This window comes from Littorina saxatilis, linkage group LG15 (assembly GCF_037325665.1).
Source record: "Littorina saxatilis isolate snail1 linkage group LG15, US_GU_Lsax_2.0, whole genome shotgun sequence".
Classification (NCBI taxonomy): Eukaryota; Metazoa; Mollusca; class Gastropoda; order Littorinimorpha; family Littorinidae; genus Littorina; species Littorina saxatilis.
The window spans coordinates 26,301,016-26,317,807 of record NC_090259.1 but is presented as its reverse complement, the minus strand read 5'-3'; the positions used below and the strand labels follow the sequence as shown (position 1 = coordinate 26,317,807).

At 41.7% G+C, this 16,792-nt stretch overlaps 1 protein-coding gene across 1 annotated transcript; it reads left to right on the top strand.

Annotated features, from left to right (window-relative positions):
* The first annotated feature begins 1,943 nt into the window (after nucleotides 1–1,943).
* LOC138948938 (uncharacterized) lies at nucleotides 1,944–10,692 on the top strand. The gene is made up of 4 exons (XM_070320604.1): nucleotides 1,944–2,992; nucleotides 6,342–6,414; nucleotides 6,807–6,857; nucleotides 7,627–10,692. Exons 1-4 carry the CDS (start codon nucleotides 2,756–2,758, stop codon nucleotides 7,914–7,916), a joined length of 651 nt encoding a protein of 216 aa, XP_070176705.1. The 5' UTR covers nucleotides 1,944–2,755; the 3' UTR covers nucleotides 7,917–10,692.
* Nucleotides 10,693–16,792: the final 6,100 nt, after the last annotated feature.

The window sequence follows — 16,792 nt, the reverse complement described above, 5'->3', positions numbered from 1 at the left end:
GTCTAGTGTGTCTTGAACTTTCCTGTACAGAATGATACTGTGTGCAGAGAAAACCCATGATGTATCTCGATAGCAGCCAGTGGCCCAATAAACTCACACAAAATTTAAACCCACCACCAAAAAAATTCACAATGACTGTGTAACTTAATTCTAGGGCGCAAACAAAACCTAGACCGAGTTATCTCAGTCTGAAGAGCTTTTACAACACATTTTTTTTATGGGGGGGGGGGGGGGGGGGGGGGGATCTTCGAAGCATTGCATTTTAAAGTTAAAGGGATATAGTTCGCTTGGAGTTTACCCTCTCTTTCAGTCCACACGCTTATAAATACAAATATTGCGCAAAAATTAAATTATTTTATGCTATAATGGTCGGAAGTCTTCTTCTGAAGTTTTTCCGAATTATATGACCTTCTTAATTCTCTCGTGAACTTTGGTATGACAAGGAAGGGACTGCGCGTTTGAAGAGTTCTGTCAACTAACGGTAAAAGCTTTGATCTTGAACCGTTATGTAACTTCAAAACAAAATACATGTACACATTTAAAAGTATGTCGGAGTTTATATTAAGCACCACACATTCAGAAGAACGAAGCCTATATATATACGTGCTTTGTCGAAGCCGTTTTTTAGGAGAAGGGCTCCGAAAAGCCTTCTCTTTTTTATTTTTTTTCATTTAGACAAAGGCTTCTTCAAAGACTTGCTGTTTTTGAAGGGAAGTTTACTACAAAGGATTGATGATTTTGAGGAGAAGGCTTCTACAAAGACTTGCTGTTTTTGAAGGGAAGCTTACTACAAAGGATTGATGATTTTGAGAAGAAGGCTTCTACAAAGACTTGCTGTTTTTGAAGGGAAGCTTACTACAAAGGATTGATGATTTTGAGAAGAAGGCTTCTACAAAGACTTGCTGTTTTTGAAGGGAAGCTTACTACAAAGGATTGATGATTTTGAGAAGAAGGCTTCTACACCGGCAGGCTTGATGTTTTTGAGAGGAAAGCTTCTACAAATTTTAGGCTATGTTTATCATCGTTAGTGAGAAGAAGGCTTCTACAAAGGCTTGCTGTTTTTGAGAGGAAGGCTTCTACAAATTTGAGGCTATGTTTATCATCGTTAGTGAGAGGAAGGCTTCTACAAATTTTAGGCTATGTTTATCATCGTTAGTGAGAAGAAGGCTTCTACAAAGGCTTGCTGTTTTTGAGAGGAAGGCTTCTACAAAAGTTTTATGTTTATCATAGTCGTGAGAGGAAGGTGTCTACAAATGCTTAATGTTTTTGAGAGAAAGGCTTCTACAAACGTTTTAATTTTATCATCGTGAGAGGAATTAAGGTGTCTACAAAGGCTTGATGCTTTTGAGAGAAAGGCCTTTTGCAAAGGCTTGATGTTTTTGAGAGGAAGGCTTCTGCAAAGGTTTTATGTTTATCATCGTGAGAGGAAGGTGTCTACAAATGCTTGATGCTTTTGAGGAGAAGGCTTCAATACAAGGACATTAGGTCGTTGCCGACTGCTCTGGCCGAATCAGCTTGCTGTGTGGTAATAATGCGACATTTACGACAAACGTTCAAACCTGTACGGGTGAAAGATTCCTAGTCGAAATGATTGCTTCTCAGTTTTTACCGTTAATAAGTCCATGGGCAGTAAGTACCACTTTAACACAGCGGGAACTGAGCGGCACACAAAGGAACCAAAAAATTCCGCGACAGAACTGGGCCTTTCGCCTCCTTTAAATATTTATCCCGCCGTCTTCTTGCTGTCAGCAGATAACAACACCACACCCTCTTATCTTTTCCTCGCATCTCCGCGCCCTGAAGAAAAGGTTTACATAACCCCACACATGCTCCGGCTTTCATTATTTAGTCTTTGATACCAAGACTCCTCTTGTCTTAAAAACCTCTCAGCCCCCGAGACAATCTTTTCTCATGTTCTGCAGCATACCATAACCAAGATCACACTGAAGTGTTAACATCGTCATCACCACCATCAGCGATGCTAGCCAAGCTGGGAAAACCGGTGACTTTATTGATGCTGTGATATTTTCTTTTGTTCATCCTCTGCGGTAACTGTTGATCACACACTGTTGTGTTAGCATCGTCATCGTCGTCATCATCATCATCATCATCATCATCATCATCATCATCATCATCATCATCATCATCATCATCAGCGATGCTAGCCAAGCTTGGAAAACCGGTGACTTTATTGATGCTGTGATATTTTCTTTTGTTCATCCTATGCGATGACCGGTACTATTCACACAGTGTAGTGTTAGCATCCTATGCGGTAACTGGTGATCACAGACTGTAATTATAGCATCGTCATCATCATCATCATCATCATCATCATCATCATCAGCGATACTAGCCAAGCTTGGAAAACCGGTGACTTTATTGATGCTCTGATATTTTCTTTTGTTCATCCTTTGCGATGACCGGTACTATTCACACAGTGTAGTGTTAGCATCGTCATCGTCATTATCATCATCGTCATCAGCGATACTGGCCAAGCTTGGCCCAAAACCGGTGACTTTATTGATGCTGTCATATTTTCTTTTGTTCATTAGGGTCTGCGGTAACCTGTGGTCACACACTGTTGTGTAAGCATCGTCATCGTCGTCATCATCATCATCAGCGAAACTAGCCAGCCTTGTAAAATCGGTGATTTTTCTGATGCTGGGATCTTTTCTTTTTTTCATTCTCTGCAGCAATCGGTGATCACATACTGTAGTGTTAATTAACATCGTCATCGTCATCATCATCATCAGCGATGCTGGCCAGCCTTGTAAAAGTGGTGCTTTTCCTGGTGCTGTCTCAGTTTTGTCGTGTGTCCTGTAACTCTACGGACGTGTGTTCGTGTAAGGACCACAAGCACGAGAGGCTGAGGGCACGCGTTCGTGACACTGCTGACCGCTTAGTGGACATGCAAAAGGTGGTGACCGATCTACGAAATGGTTCGTCGCAGCAGGTAGACTGGCTAGTCGATGTCCGGAATGAACTCAGCCAGGTAAGTTTGTCAATTGGTTTAAACAAAACTGTATTTAATTGTAGTATCGTGACACATATATACAACAATATCTGATGAGTTTGGCAATTTATATGTACACCTTATTTGACCAGAAATTTGTTGCCAGCCTGAGGACGAATTGTTTTGGTCGTCTTATCGTGAAGAAATCCAAAAACAGAAAGACTGCCAACGTTTCAAAATTCTGATTCAAAGAACAAGAATAGTATATGTTATTGGAACGTTTAATTTATGACAAAAGAAAACGCTAATCTGCCACGCTGCAAGAATCTGAACAAAGGTCTTCGCGCTGCTGTTCAGACTACAGAATGCTAACTCCTTCGTCGCAGAGACTTAAGATTCCAGGGTCTTATATCGTTTTGTGTGTGTTTTGGTGTGTGTGTTTGTTACACCTCAGTTGCATGCTGGCTGCTCAAACCCTTACTTTTGTTGCCCCCCTTTTTTTTTTAATCACGGGCGAGGAGCATTCTTCTTCATAGGTCCTTTTTATATTTAGTCAAGTTTTGACTAAATATTTTAACATCGAGGGGGAATCGAAACGAGGGTCGTGGTGTATGTGCGTGTGTGCGTGTGTGTGTGTGTGTAGAGCGATTCAGACTAAACTACTGGACCGATCTTTATGAAATTTGACATGAGAGTTCCTGGGTATGAAATCCCCATACGTTTTTTTCATTTTTTTGATAAATGTCTTTGATGACGTCATATCCGGCTTTCGTGAAAGTTGAGGCGGCACTGTCACGCCCTCATTTTTCAACCAAATTGCTTGAAATTTTGGTCAAGTAATCTTCGACGAAGCCCGGGGTTCGGTATTGCATTTCAGCTTGGTGGCTTAAAAATTAATTAATGACTTTGGTCATTAAAAATCTGAAAATTGTAAAAAAAAATAAAAATTTATAAAACGATCCAAATTTACGTTTATTCTCCATCATTTGCTGATTCCAAAAACATATAAATATGTTATATTCGGATTAAAAACAAGCTCTGAAAATTAAATATATAAAAATTATTATCAAAATTAAATTGTCCAAATCAATTTAAAAACACTTTCATCTTATTCCTTGTCGGTTCCTGATTCCAAAAACATATAGATATGATATGTTTGGATTAAAAACACGCTCAGAAAGTTAAAACAAAGAGAGGTACAGAAAAGCGTGCTATCCTTCTTAGCGCAACTACTACCCCGCTCTTCTTGTCAATTTCACTGCCTTTGCCATGAGCGGTGGACTGACGATGCTACGGGTATACGGTCTTGCTGAAAAATGGCATTGCGTTCAGTTTCATTCTGTGAGTTCGACAGCTACTTGACTAAATATTGTATTTTCGCCTTACGCGACTTGTTATATTTAGTCAAGTTTTGACTAAATATTTTAACATCGAGGGGGAATCGAAACGAGGGTCGTGGTGTATGTGCGTGCGTGTGTGCGTGTGTGCGTGTGTGTGTGTGTGTGTGTAGAGCGATTCAGACTAAACTACTGGACCGATCTTTATGAAATTTGACATGAGAGTTCCTGGGTATGAAATCCCCGAACGTTTTTTTCATTTTTTTGATAAATGTCTTTGATGACGTCATATCCGGCTTTTCGTGAAAGTTGAGGCGGCACTGTCACGCTCTCATTTTTCAACCAAATTGGTTGAAATTTTGGTCAAGTAATCTTCGACGAAGGCCGGGGTTTGGTATTGCATTTCAGCTTGGTGGCTTAAAAACTAATGAGTGAGTTTGGTCATTACAAATCTAAAAATTGTAAAAAAAATATTTTTTTTCATAAAACGATCCAAATTTACGTACATCTTATTCTTTATCATTTTCTGATTCCAAAAATATATAAATATGTTATATTTGGATTAAAAACAAGCTCTGAAAATTAAAAATATAAAAATTATTATCAAAATTAAATTGTCCAAATCAATTTAAAAACACCTTCATCTTATTCCTTGTCGGTTCCTGATTCCAAAAACATATAGATATGATATGTTTGGATTAAAAACACGCTCAGAAAGTTAAAACGAAGAGAGGTACAGAAAAGCGTGCTATCCTTCTCAGCGCAAGTACTACCCCGCTCTTCTTGTCAATTTCACTACCTTTGCCGTGCGCAGTGGACTGACGATGCTACGAGTATACGGTCTTGCTGCGTTGCATTGCGTTCAGTTTCATTCTGTGAGTTCGACAGCTACTTGACTAAATGTTGTATTTTCGCCTTACGCGACTTGTTTTTGTAATCAAATCCAGAATTCTGTAAAATATCTACACCAGGGTGTTATCGTGTAATTTTGAGTTTGGTTTCCCCTCCAAGATACACTCCAAGGGATCGTGTTTACCACCAAACATCTGTCTAAGCTTTTACATGCGATGAGAGCGTGACAGGGTGACGTAGTAGTCTCCCTTCACAGCAGGCTCTGCAGAGTTGTCTGCTGGCGAAGAGCGCGAGCTATTTATAGTAGCTCGACGTTTCTTCTACGACGCCAGCTAGACAACTGTCGACTGTAAAGTTGTGTTTGTGATACCGTCTGGCTGCTGCTGTCTCCTTGTCTGCTCGTTGGAACATTTGCGTAATCATGGCAGTTTTTACAGGGATATTTAACTTAGCTCTAACATTCTCCACCCTGTTTGATTGGCTTTGCCTCCAAAGGTGATTGTTCTGCTTCGCAGTGTACTCGGTTACAAGAGCAACCTTTCACTGAGATACACATACCAACAATCACACGAATGGGGAGTGTCTCTGGTCTTATATTGCCGCTAGGTGTATGATGTAGGCAAAAGGGGGCCCGGGTAGCTCAGGTGGTAGAGCACTGGACTTGTGATCGAAAGGTCGCTGGTTCGAATCCGGGCCGGGACGGACACAGGTCGACCTTATGTGCAGACCCAGAGACGGTATCCATCTCCCACCCCCGTGTCACCACAGTGGCACATAAAAGACCTCGGTCATTCTGCCATATAAGTGCAGATGGCTGATACCACCCAAACACGCATACACTTGTGTATCTCATCTAAAGTCGGGTTAAAACCCGGGAACATGCCCCTAATGGCTTTGCCGTGAGGGCGTAAAACTTGAATTTCTCTCTCAATGTAGGCATGGATGAAAACCGATATTTACGAGGATTTTCCCAGTGGATTTAGTCCAACTGCCTGAATAGCGGGTCATACACGTAAAAATCCACTCGTGCCGCAAAAACATGAGTGAACGTGGGAGTTTCTGCCCATGAACGAAGAAGACGACTGAAGAAGAAGTAGAAGTCCAACAAGAATCATTTGCCCAGACATCGCAACGTAAGTAAACGATTTATATCTTCCTGCTGATTTAATCAGTTAATAAACTGTGATGGATTGTTACAGGTACGGGGCCAGCTCTTGAGCATCCAAGGTGACTACAAACAACTTAAAAAGACGCATGCAGAGGAAAACAAAAGTATATATTTGATATTCAGTTGCAATTATGATGTGAATGTATTGTGTGTGTGTGTGTGTGTGTGTGTGTGTGTGTGTGTGTGTGTGTGTGGTGTGTGTGTGTGTGTGTGTGTGTGTGTGAGTGAGAGAGAGAGAGAGGGAAAATGTGTGTGTGCGTATTTATGTGTGTGTGTGTGTGTGTGTGTGTGTGTGTTTGTGTGTGTGTGTGTGAGAGAGACAGAGAGAGGGAGAATGTGTGTGTGTGTGTGTGTGTGTGTGCGCTCGCTCGGATAACAGTAAACATGACTTCAGTAAATCCATTATGGTCGAATATATATATTCGTGCTTTCAAATAATTATATGAAGTTATTTATTTTCATTCATGATACTTATCCGTTTGCCTTTTTCCTGCAGAAATCCAACTACGTTTGGCCGCACTGGAAACTGGACTCAGAGAAAAACGATGTAAGTGAAATTCACCATGCTTATTTTTTGTTTGTTTTATAGCGTATGTGTACAGGTAGCGGATATCCGAATAATACACGACACTATTGGCGTGGGGGAGGGGGGGTTACAGCCAACTAGTGCCCGTCTTTACATTTACTCCTTCGTTTTTACAAACAGGGCGCTTGTGTATTCGAACAGTTGTTTCTGATTGAATCGAGGATTTACAAGAGTGGGAGTTTAGGTGAAGTTGATTTGTCAATAGAAGTAAGAGAGGAGTATGTGGGGCATGTATGTACCCGCGTTAGGCCACCTCGGCTGTGCGCTCTTTGGCGGATTGGGTATGAATGTTCATATTGATTTAGATTTTGGAAACAGATTTGGTATGTGTACATATGGCAACAGATATCTCAAGTTTCTTTTTTCTGCCCGTATTTTAAAATTCATTCCGGTTTATAGCGAACGAACTTTCGCTTTTCTGAAACCTTGAAACTTTCACTGGTCGTCTCTTTACATACAGGGTGAACCCTAAAAAAATGCCACCCACCAAAAATGCTAATCAATTCTACATCTTTTGACCGAATTACTTTATATTAGGTGTACAATAATTTCAGCTAATAAATGCCCTTTCCACAAAGTGACAAGTTTATAGGTCAATTGGTCTGACTTTTGTGCCCACCCTGTACATTGACTATGATCAGTTACTGCTTGGCGTCCAGACAAATCCACTATCAAGATCACGCATTTTTCTACTGCAATTACTGACTCTTCACTTTTCTGGCACATGTAGGCGAATCTGGCCAGAAGTGGTTCAAGCCGCACTACGAACCCACGGTGTCCGCAGAGCACGGCAAGGTCATCAGGAAGCAGACCCAGCACGTGCAATACGCCTCCCCCTTCTCCTCCCCTCCCGCCGTCACGGCTGGCGTCACCAGGCTCGACTCCTTCAATCACAAGCAGCTGAGAGTGTACGCCGCCATCGACAACAGGACCGTCTCCGGCTTCGACCTGAGTGTGGAGGAATGGAGCGACTCTAACAACTTCGCTGCCGCCGTCAGGTGGATGGCTTGCTCCGCCTGATTGGTTGGTTGACTGAGCGAGACTGACGAAGTTCCTCAGTGGTTGGTTGAGCGAGACTGACGAAGTTCCTCAGTGGTTGGTTGAGCGAGACTGACGAAGTTCCTGATTGGTGGGTTGACTGAGCGAGACAGAAGAAGTTCCTCAGTGGTTGGTTGGGTGAGAGAGACCGACGAAGTTCCTGATTTGTTGGTTGAGCGAGACTGACGAAGTTTCTGATTGGTTGGTTGAGCGAGACTGACGAAGGTCCTGATTGGTTGGTTGAGCGAGACTGACGAAGGTCCTGATTGGTTGGTTGAGCGAGACTGACGAAGTTCGTGATTGGTTGGTCGAGCCACGTCGTTTGATTTGTTGCAACACATTTTGTGATTCGTGAAGAAGAATTGCTTCAGTGATTGGTTGAGGAGAACGGCACTATTGGTTGACACTCAGTGACGAATTATCTGATTGCTTGATACGTACTGTCTGATTGGTTCAGAGCATTGCTTTATTTGTTGAGAAGAATGGGCACATGATTTTCGCCGTTTGACGTTTCTTCTTTTCCTTAGACTACAACTGCCACGAACACCCGAAATACAACTTGAACAAGTGGACTTTGATATATACAATGATGAGCATGGTTGTTGTCACGTTGATATTGTTGTTATCGTTGTTTCCCTTTATTAAAACCAGGCCGTGTTGTGTTTTTTTGTGCGTGTTTTTTTTTCTCCTGCCTTATAAACCAGACACACGGCGGTTTTAGGGGTGTTATAATTATGCTGGGTAATGTTGTGTCACCCTTGGAACCCTGACATGGATAACAAGATCTTTAGCGTGAAACTGGATCAGTGAACCGTTTGGCGGGTCTGTGTGTATGTTGACTCGGGGGGTCGGACAAATCAGACTCTACCCTCCACCAGCCACAGGATTCGAACTCTTTCCTCTTACCAGAAAGGCGAGAGCATAAGCGCTGAGCGAACGCGTTTGGTCAGATCTGGCATCCCCCCCCCCCACCACCACCTTCACCCTCACCACCACCCCACCACCACCTTCACCCTCACCACCACCCCCCCTCCCCCGCATGATTGAATTTGATATTTCGTTGTCGTGCTTCCATTTGAGGGAGAATGGTGCAACAGATGCATTGATTGACTTATTGACATATTGCTCTTGTTGTCGTGATGTCTATGGTGTGTGAGATGTAACCCCGGTGTCCCTGTTTATTTTTGCCCCTCTCCCAAAACAGACATTGAGGACTCGTTGGGCTAACTTAAATCGGATCCCACTTTTATTCTGCACCAGCCTGAATCAGACTTAGCCCGGATATATAACCTGCTAAACCTACTTCTCCCTGTATTCAGTGAGATATCTTCATTCTTAAGTTGTTTAGTTCGTCCTCAACAGTCATAGAGTAGTTTTTGTATTTTATTGCTGACATCTGTTTCCACTAGCTTATGTCTCTCCCGTGCTCATTCAAAGCCAACCAGATAATCGTTGTCCCAGTATGGTAGCTGATTAGTGCCAAACTGAGCTATATACAAATAACCCTTGGATCGCTTTAATCACTACTGAAAAAAACGAAAATCAGGTGCCGAATTTACTGTCCATAGCACACTTTATCTGAAGGTTACAGGTAAAAACTGTGGGGTTATGACGCAAGACAAGCGTTTCTTACAAACAACTCACTGATCTATGTAAATACAATAGTGATTGTAAAGGTAATTGTAAAGAACTTTGCTGACTAACTCATATCTTGTAAGATGATAAGAATTAAATGCGTTAGTGGGCGGGGATGTAGCTCAGTCGGTAGCGCGCTGGATTTGTATCCAGTTGGCCGCTGTCAGCGTGAGTTCGTCCCCACGTTCGGCGAGAGATTTATTTCTCAGAGTCAACTTTGTGTGCAGACTCTCCTCGGTGTCCGAACACCCCCGTGTGTACACGCAAGCACAAGACCAAGTGCGCACGAAAAAGATCCTGTAATCCATGTCAGAGTTCGGTGGGTTATAGAAACACGAAAATACCCAGCATGCTTCCTCCGAAAGCGGCGTATGGCTGCCTAAATGGCGGGGTAAAAACGGTCATACACGTAAAAGCCGTGGGAGTTTCAGCCCATGAACGAACAAACAAAATGCGTTAGTAATGGTATACCGCCAGAAAGGCGAGTCATGTCTAAAACGGAATTACAAATAACACAGCGATCTTCGCAATTATCACCGTGAATGTCATGGAATACTCTCGAATTAAAAACACCATCATCTTCATTGTGTGTTAAGGTTCTAGCTCACTTTCAAAGGGGAATAACGATTATTTGCAAGATATCGGTAAATTAAGAGTGTTTTAATATATTACGAGTCACTATTTCAAAGACGATTGAAAGCAGTGCAAATCGGTTTCGCTTTTGGCTCATCTTTTCAGCGGCATACTACCGCCAAAATTATTCGCTTCCAACAATGCTCTTTGAACATATATTTGTAATTGTTGATGACACAGCGACTTTTCTTATTTGGCATTTGGTGCTAGTGTGCGGTCATATCATAGTCCCGGTGACCCAAACAAACGGATTAGCCTAGCCTATTTTAATATCACAAATTTATATTTAAGCGTACCAGTAGAATAGTAGGGCCTATCTTTGACTGATACTCATTCTCGTTGCTAACATCAGTTTCATGTTGAAACTGAAGTGCCTTTGTGTGCTAAACATGTAATTTATCCGTGATTATAGATATCAATGTATAGTGTAAAACACCAGACATGTTATCCCTCCTTCGACCGTTGTTGAAATAAAACGCTCAAAATATAATACACGAATCTCTCTCTCTCTCTCTCTCTCTCTCTCTCTCTCTCTCTCTCTCTCTCTCTCTCTCTCTCTCTCTCTCTCTCTCTCTCTCTCTCTCTCTCTCGGTGATAAGGTGCACCACCCTCTCTCTCTCTCTCTCTCTCTCTCTCTTGGTCTCTGTCAATCTGTCCATGTGTGTGTGTGTGTGTGTGTGTGTGCGCATGCGGTGCATGTGTACCCCCGTTTCCACAGGTTTGGTTGCCTAAATCACCATAAGGCAACCATCCACACGTGGATGGCAACCTAAACTCTGGATGGCAACCTAATTGTGTGGATGGTCGCTTCATTTAACACCGTTAAATTGACTTTTTTGACGGAAAGAATGTCATAACAATGTTCAAAATGACATTCTTTCCGTCCTCTATAGGCGACGAAATAGGTCAAATTTTGTGAATTTTTTAGTGCAAAATTCTTCGATGCCGGAGCGAGTACTGCACCCAGTGCTGTTGTAGTGCAAGTGCACTAGAAAGGCACTACACCCAGTGCCGCCTCTTAGGTAACCATCCACACTTTAGGTGTGTGTGTGTCTGTGTGTACGCGCTTGTGTACAATGTGTATTTGTTTGCATGTGTGTGTGTTCGTGTGAGAGTGTGTGTGTGTGTGTGTGTGTGTGTGTGTGTGTGTGTGTTTGTGTTTGTGTGTTTGTGTGTGTTAAAACCAAGTCGTGAAAGCTAGCATCGTTGTGAGGTAAACAGATTATCATAAAATGGCTTCTATCATTAAACAGCACTCAAAACATGTTTAAATTATAGGTGGAGCCAAGCAGCCTCTTTGGCGGAAAAAGGATAAGATGATGAAAATCTTCGGCATAATTATGATATTTGTGTCTTGTGGAGACGGCGGGAAAAAAGCACAGGTGAAATAACTGGGGAAAGAGCTTCCACACAGGAGCACACCCATTCACTGCCACACACACATACGCGCTTTCTCGCACGCACACACGCAGGCACGCAGTCAAGCACGCACGTGGGCACTCCGGCCTAGACGACACGCGTGCACACGCACACACACACACACGAACGCACAATCATACCGTGGCGCACATGCACGTACGCATAAACACATACACGCGCAAACACGCACTGACAAGCGCACTCACACACACGTACGCACACATATACACGCACAACCACACACGCACGCATACACATCCAAACACACACGCACAGACACATATACGCACACACTAACATTGACACACACACACACACACACATATACACCTCACACACACGCACACACGCACACACACGCACACACACACACACACACACACGCACACACACACACACATACACACACACACACACACACACACTGACAGCCTCTGTTTATATTTTGGGAGCAAGAAACTTCTCATTTGAACATGGCAGAAATTGAATCGACAGGAAACGGCAGCAAATAGATAACGCGGGGTTATTTTTGAAAGCAGCTCAGCATCACTTTTAACTCCTGTGTTAGTGTGTTTTCCACCTGTTTAGGGTCAAGTTTCCTTTTAACTTTTCTTGGTGTCTAAATTTGTACACACTTTGTGTAAGCTTTTAAACTTTCAGCGGAAAATTGGAGGGAAAAAAAAGAAAGAAGAACATTTATTTTGCATGATTTGAACAGGTAAACCTGTTACTGTAGAGGCAGTTGTCAAAGCAGCTAAAGCTGGAGAAACTCTAGAATAAATCAGTTACTGGAGGTGCATTTTATTGCAACTTGTCCAGGCAAGTGCAGTCAAGCCGGGGGGGGGGGGGGGGACGGGGCGGGGGTTGTTGGGAGGGGGGAGGAGGGATGACGGGAGGGGGGGGGGGGATAACTCGGTACAACTGACCACGCTGACGGTGGCAAAAATACGATAACCGTGCTAACAAGCCATGAGATAATCAGTGTTTACAGATGGGCTGCCATGTCTTTCTTGGTCAACTTAAAACTCCTATCTTATACCAAATAGTACTTCAGCTTTCACTTTACACGGAATTAAGCTGAAGGGTTTTTTTTTTTTTTTTTTTTTTTGGGGGGGGGGGGGGGGGGTTACATCGAAGTTCATGCAGGTTTTCACAAAAAGGCCTATACAGGTACCATTAGAGGTTTGATGTTAACGTTTTATATTGAACTGAACACTTTAAAAGTCAAACAAAAAATAATTAAAAACGAGCAGAAATCGCTCTCTGTGAAGAAAACACTTGGAACATGAATGTGTCAAATATGCCCACCACTCAACCAAACAACCTGACGCCGAGTATAACCGGAACTGAATCGGTTTGTCTCGGCCACATATCCGGTTACCGGAACGCGTTAATTGAACCCAAATCTGGCGAAATCTGTTGGGATATGTTTGGGTAACTTCCGGGCCATCACCCGAAGATTATCATGAGAAAAACAAACAAACAACTTTAGTTTGCAACAGTGTGAGAAGACAGGTCCCTCTGTCTTTCTCACTGCGCCACGCTATCCACCCCCGCTCCCAGCAGGCGATCTTCCTTTCGGAGGACACCTGTCAGCCGGCGCGTGGGGTAGCTATAAGGTGTTTAGAAAATAACCAATCACTGTTGTACTTACTGGCACCTCTCAGAAACTGATTGGTCCCTTGAGGGCAACCTACTTGGTGGTCTGTGGCACAGTGAATAAGACAGTTTCGTAACTAGTGTTTGTACTTTTTGTGCGAGGAGGGTTATAATTTTAAACTTCTATTTGCAGGACCGATTGGGGAAGATTACAAGGATGAATTTCTGCACGAGAACTTTGCAAATAAACACGGCTTCAAGGTTCTAAAAAATATATGCACACAAAGTTAATAAATTAAAGCTCAAAAGCCTGCCTGTCTGCGTGTCTGTTAATTTGATAGTCAATCCGTTCGTCTCTGTCTATCGGCTGGGTGGCTGGCTGTGTGCCTCAGTATATCTTGAAACAGTTTAGTCTAGGCGAATTAGTGCTGATACGTCCCAAGCGTAAGTTCTAAGCCTGTCAAATAACCCAGACTTTACGAAGAAAAAGAAAAAAAACTTCAATTTTTTGGGTATGATAACAGCAAAATGGTTCAAGCGAACGAAGCCTCGCGGCGTGTTCTATGAACGCACAATGAGCGATTGCCCTTCTGCATTAAAGGCATACTAACGCACTCCCGTGTTTACAAAGTGTAGTTTGCCCACAATCGATGTCAAACGCACCATAAGACCATATAATGACGATATGTCACCATGCGCGGACCATAATACATGCATTACAGCTTGTTCTAGCCTCTGAAAAAGTGAGGATGTCAACAAAGCCGCGGTGTTAGCTCCCTTGCATCAACGTTACCTGTGTTGCCAAATCTATAAATAGGACCATCTAGATCAAAATAAAAATTCAAATATCTCAACATTTAAGGGCTCCTAGACCACAATATTTTGCAGGGAACTTAATTTAGTCTGTCTCCAGCTCTGGGTAAAGCAATTAGCGTGTATATTAATCAGCTTTCTATGCCTTTAAATACGCACCCACCCGGATGTTAACATTTTCTCCAGGCGGCCACATGGCTTACAGAAGCAGTTTAAACAAATTGTTTAAACTGAATCAATTAGTCTTAACCTCGTTTATAAAACTCAGTGCATTATTCCATCTATGCCAGCGGCTGCACCCATCAGTTGATAAATAATCAAGTCACGGCGGGCGGCAATGCATTTTTGTTTAAAGTTTGAAATTGTTGGTATATACTTGGTGCTGTGACAGGCACAAACTATGTGATACTGGGGAGGTTAAAAAATGGCGGCTGAAATGTCTGTTTTTGCACTCACGAGATGCAAAGTGATTTTCGTTAAGTTGATAAATTGACCCCTTTCAAGGCCAATTTGTGCTTTAATCCAACTAAGGGTCGACATAAGAAAAAACGATACAATTCTTCGCGTGTAAGCGATTACATATGTCTGCTTGCCGTGCAGAATGACATCTATGTCAAGCTGCTGAATCATATGTATTAGTGACATCTATGACAAGCTGCTAAATCATGTAATAGTGACATCTATGACAAGCTGCTAAATCATGTTTTAGTGACATCTAGGTCAAGCTGCTGAATCATATGTATTAGTGACATCTATGTCAAGCTGCTAAATCATGTATTAGTGACATCTATGACAAGCTGCTGAATCACATGTATTAGTGACATCTATGTCAAGCTGCTAAATCATGTATTTGTGACATCTATGTCAAGCTGCTGAATCATATGTATTAGTGACATCTATGTCAAGCTGCTGAATCATATGTATTAGTGACATCTATGTCAAGCTGCTGAATCATGTATTAGTGACATCTATGTCAAGCTGCTAAATCATGTATTAGTGACATCTATGTCAAGCTACTAAATCATATGTATTACTGACATCTATGTCAAGCTGCTAAATCATATGTATTAGTGACATCTATGTCAAGTTGCTAAATCAAATGTATTAGTGACATCTATGACAAGCTGCTGAATCATATGTATTAGTGACATCTATGTCAAGCTACTAAATCATATGTATTAGTGACATCTATGTCAAGCTGCTAAATCATGTATTAGTGACATCTATGTCAAGCTGCTGAATCATGTATTAGTGACATCTATGTCAAGCTGCTAAATCTTATGTTTTAGTGACATCTATGTCAAGCTGCTAAATCATATGTATTAGTGACATCTATGTCAAGCTGCTAAATCAAATGTATTAGTGACATCTATGTCAAGCTGCTAAATCATATGTATTAGTGACATCTATGACAAGCTGCTGAATCATGTATTAGTGACATCTATGTCAAGCTGCTAAATCATGTATTAGTGACATCTATGTCAAGCTGCTAAATCATATGTATTACTGACATCTATGTCAAGCTGCTGAATCATATGTATTAGTGACATCTATGTCAAGTTGCTAAATCAAATGTATTAGTGACATCTATGACAAGCTGCTGAATCATATGTATTAGTGACATCTATGTCAAGCTACTAAATCATATGTATTAGTGACATCTATGTCAAGCTGCTGAATCATGTATTAGTGACATCTATGTCAAGCTGCTAAATCATGTATTAGTGACATCTATGTCAAGCTGCTAAATCATATGTATTAGTGACATCTATGTCAAGCTGCTAAATCAAATGTATTAGTGACATCTATGTCAAGCTGCTAAATCATATGTATTAGTGACATCTATGACAAGCTGCTGAATCATGTATTAGTGACATCTATGTCAAGCTGCTGAATCATATGTATTAGTGACTTCTATGTCAAGCTGCTAAATCAGTCCAGCACAACATACCAAATGTGCATATAGAGCAGATAAAATGTTGATTTATAGCATGTCTTCTAAGTAGATGCAGGGTTGGACGGGGGGGGGGGGGGGGGGGGGGGGAGGGGGGCTGCACTGGCTGCACATGCACCACCCTCCAGCTAAAAAAGAAAAGAAAAACAAGTCGCGAAAGGCGAAATTACTACATTTAGTCAAGCTGTGGAACTCACAGAATGAAACTGAACGCACTGCATTTTTTCACAATGACCGTAGTCCGCCGCTTGTGCAAAACGGAGTGAAACTGACGAGCCTGTTCAGCGCGGTAGTGGTTTCGCTGTGCTGCATAGCATGCTTTTCTGTACCTCTCTTCGTTTTAACTTTCTGAGCGTGTTTTTAATCCAAACATATCATATCTATATGTTTTTGGTACCAGTAACCAACAAGGAATAAGATGAAATTGTTTTTAAATCGATTTCGGAAATTTAATTTTGATCATAATTTTTATATTTTTAATTTTCAGAGCTTGTTTGTAATCCAAATATAACATATTTATATGTTTTTGGAACCAGGAAATGATGTAGAATAAGATGAACGTAAATTTGGATCGTTTTATATCAAAAGGATTATTACAATTTTCAGATTTGTAATGACCAAAGTCATAAATCAATTTTTAAGCCACCAAGCTGAAATGCAATACCGAAGTCCGGCCTTCGTCGAAGATTGCTTTACAAAAATGTCAATCAATTTGATTGAAAAATGAGGGTGTGACAGTGCCGCCTCAACTTTTACAAAAAGCCGGATATGACTCCATCAAAAGTATTTATCGAAAAAAAGAAAA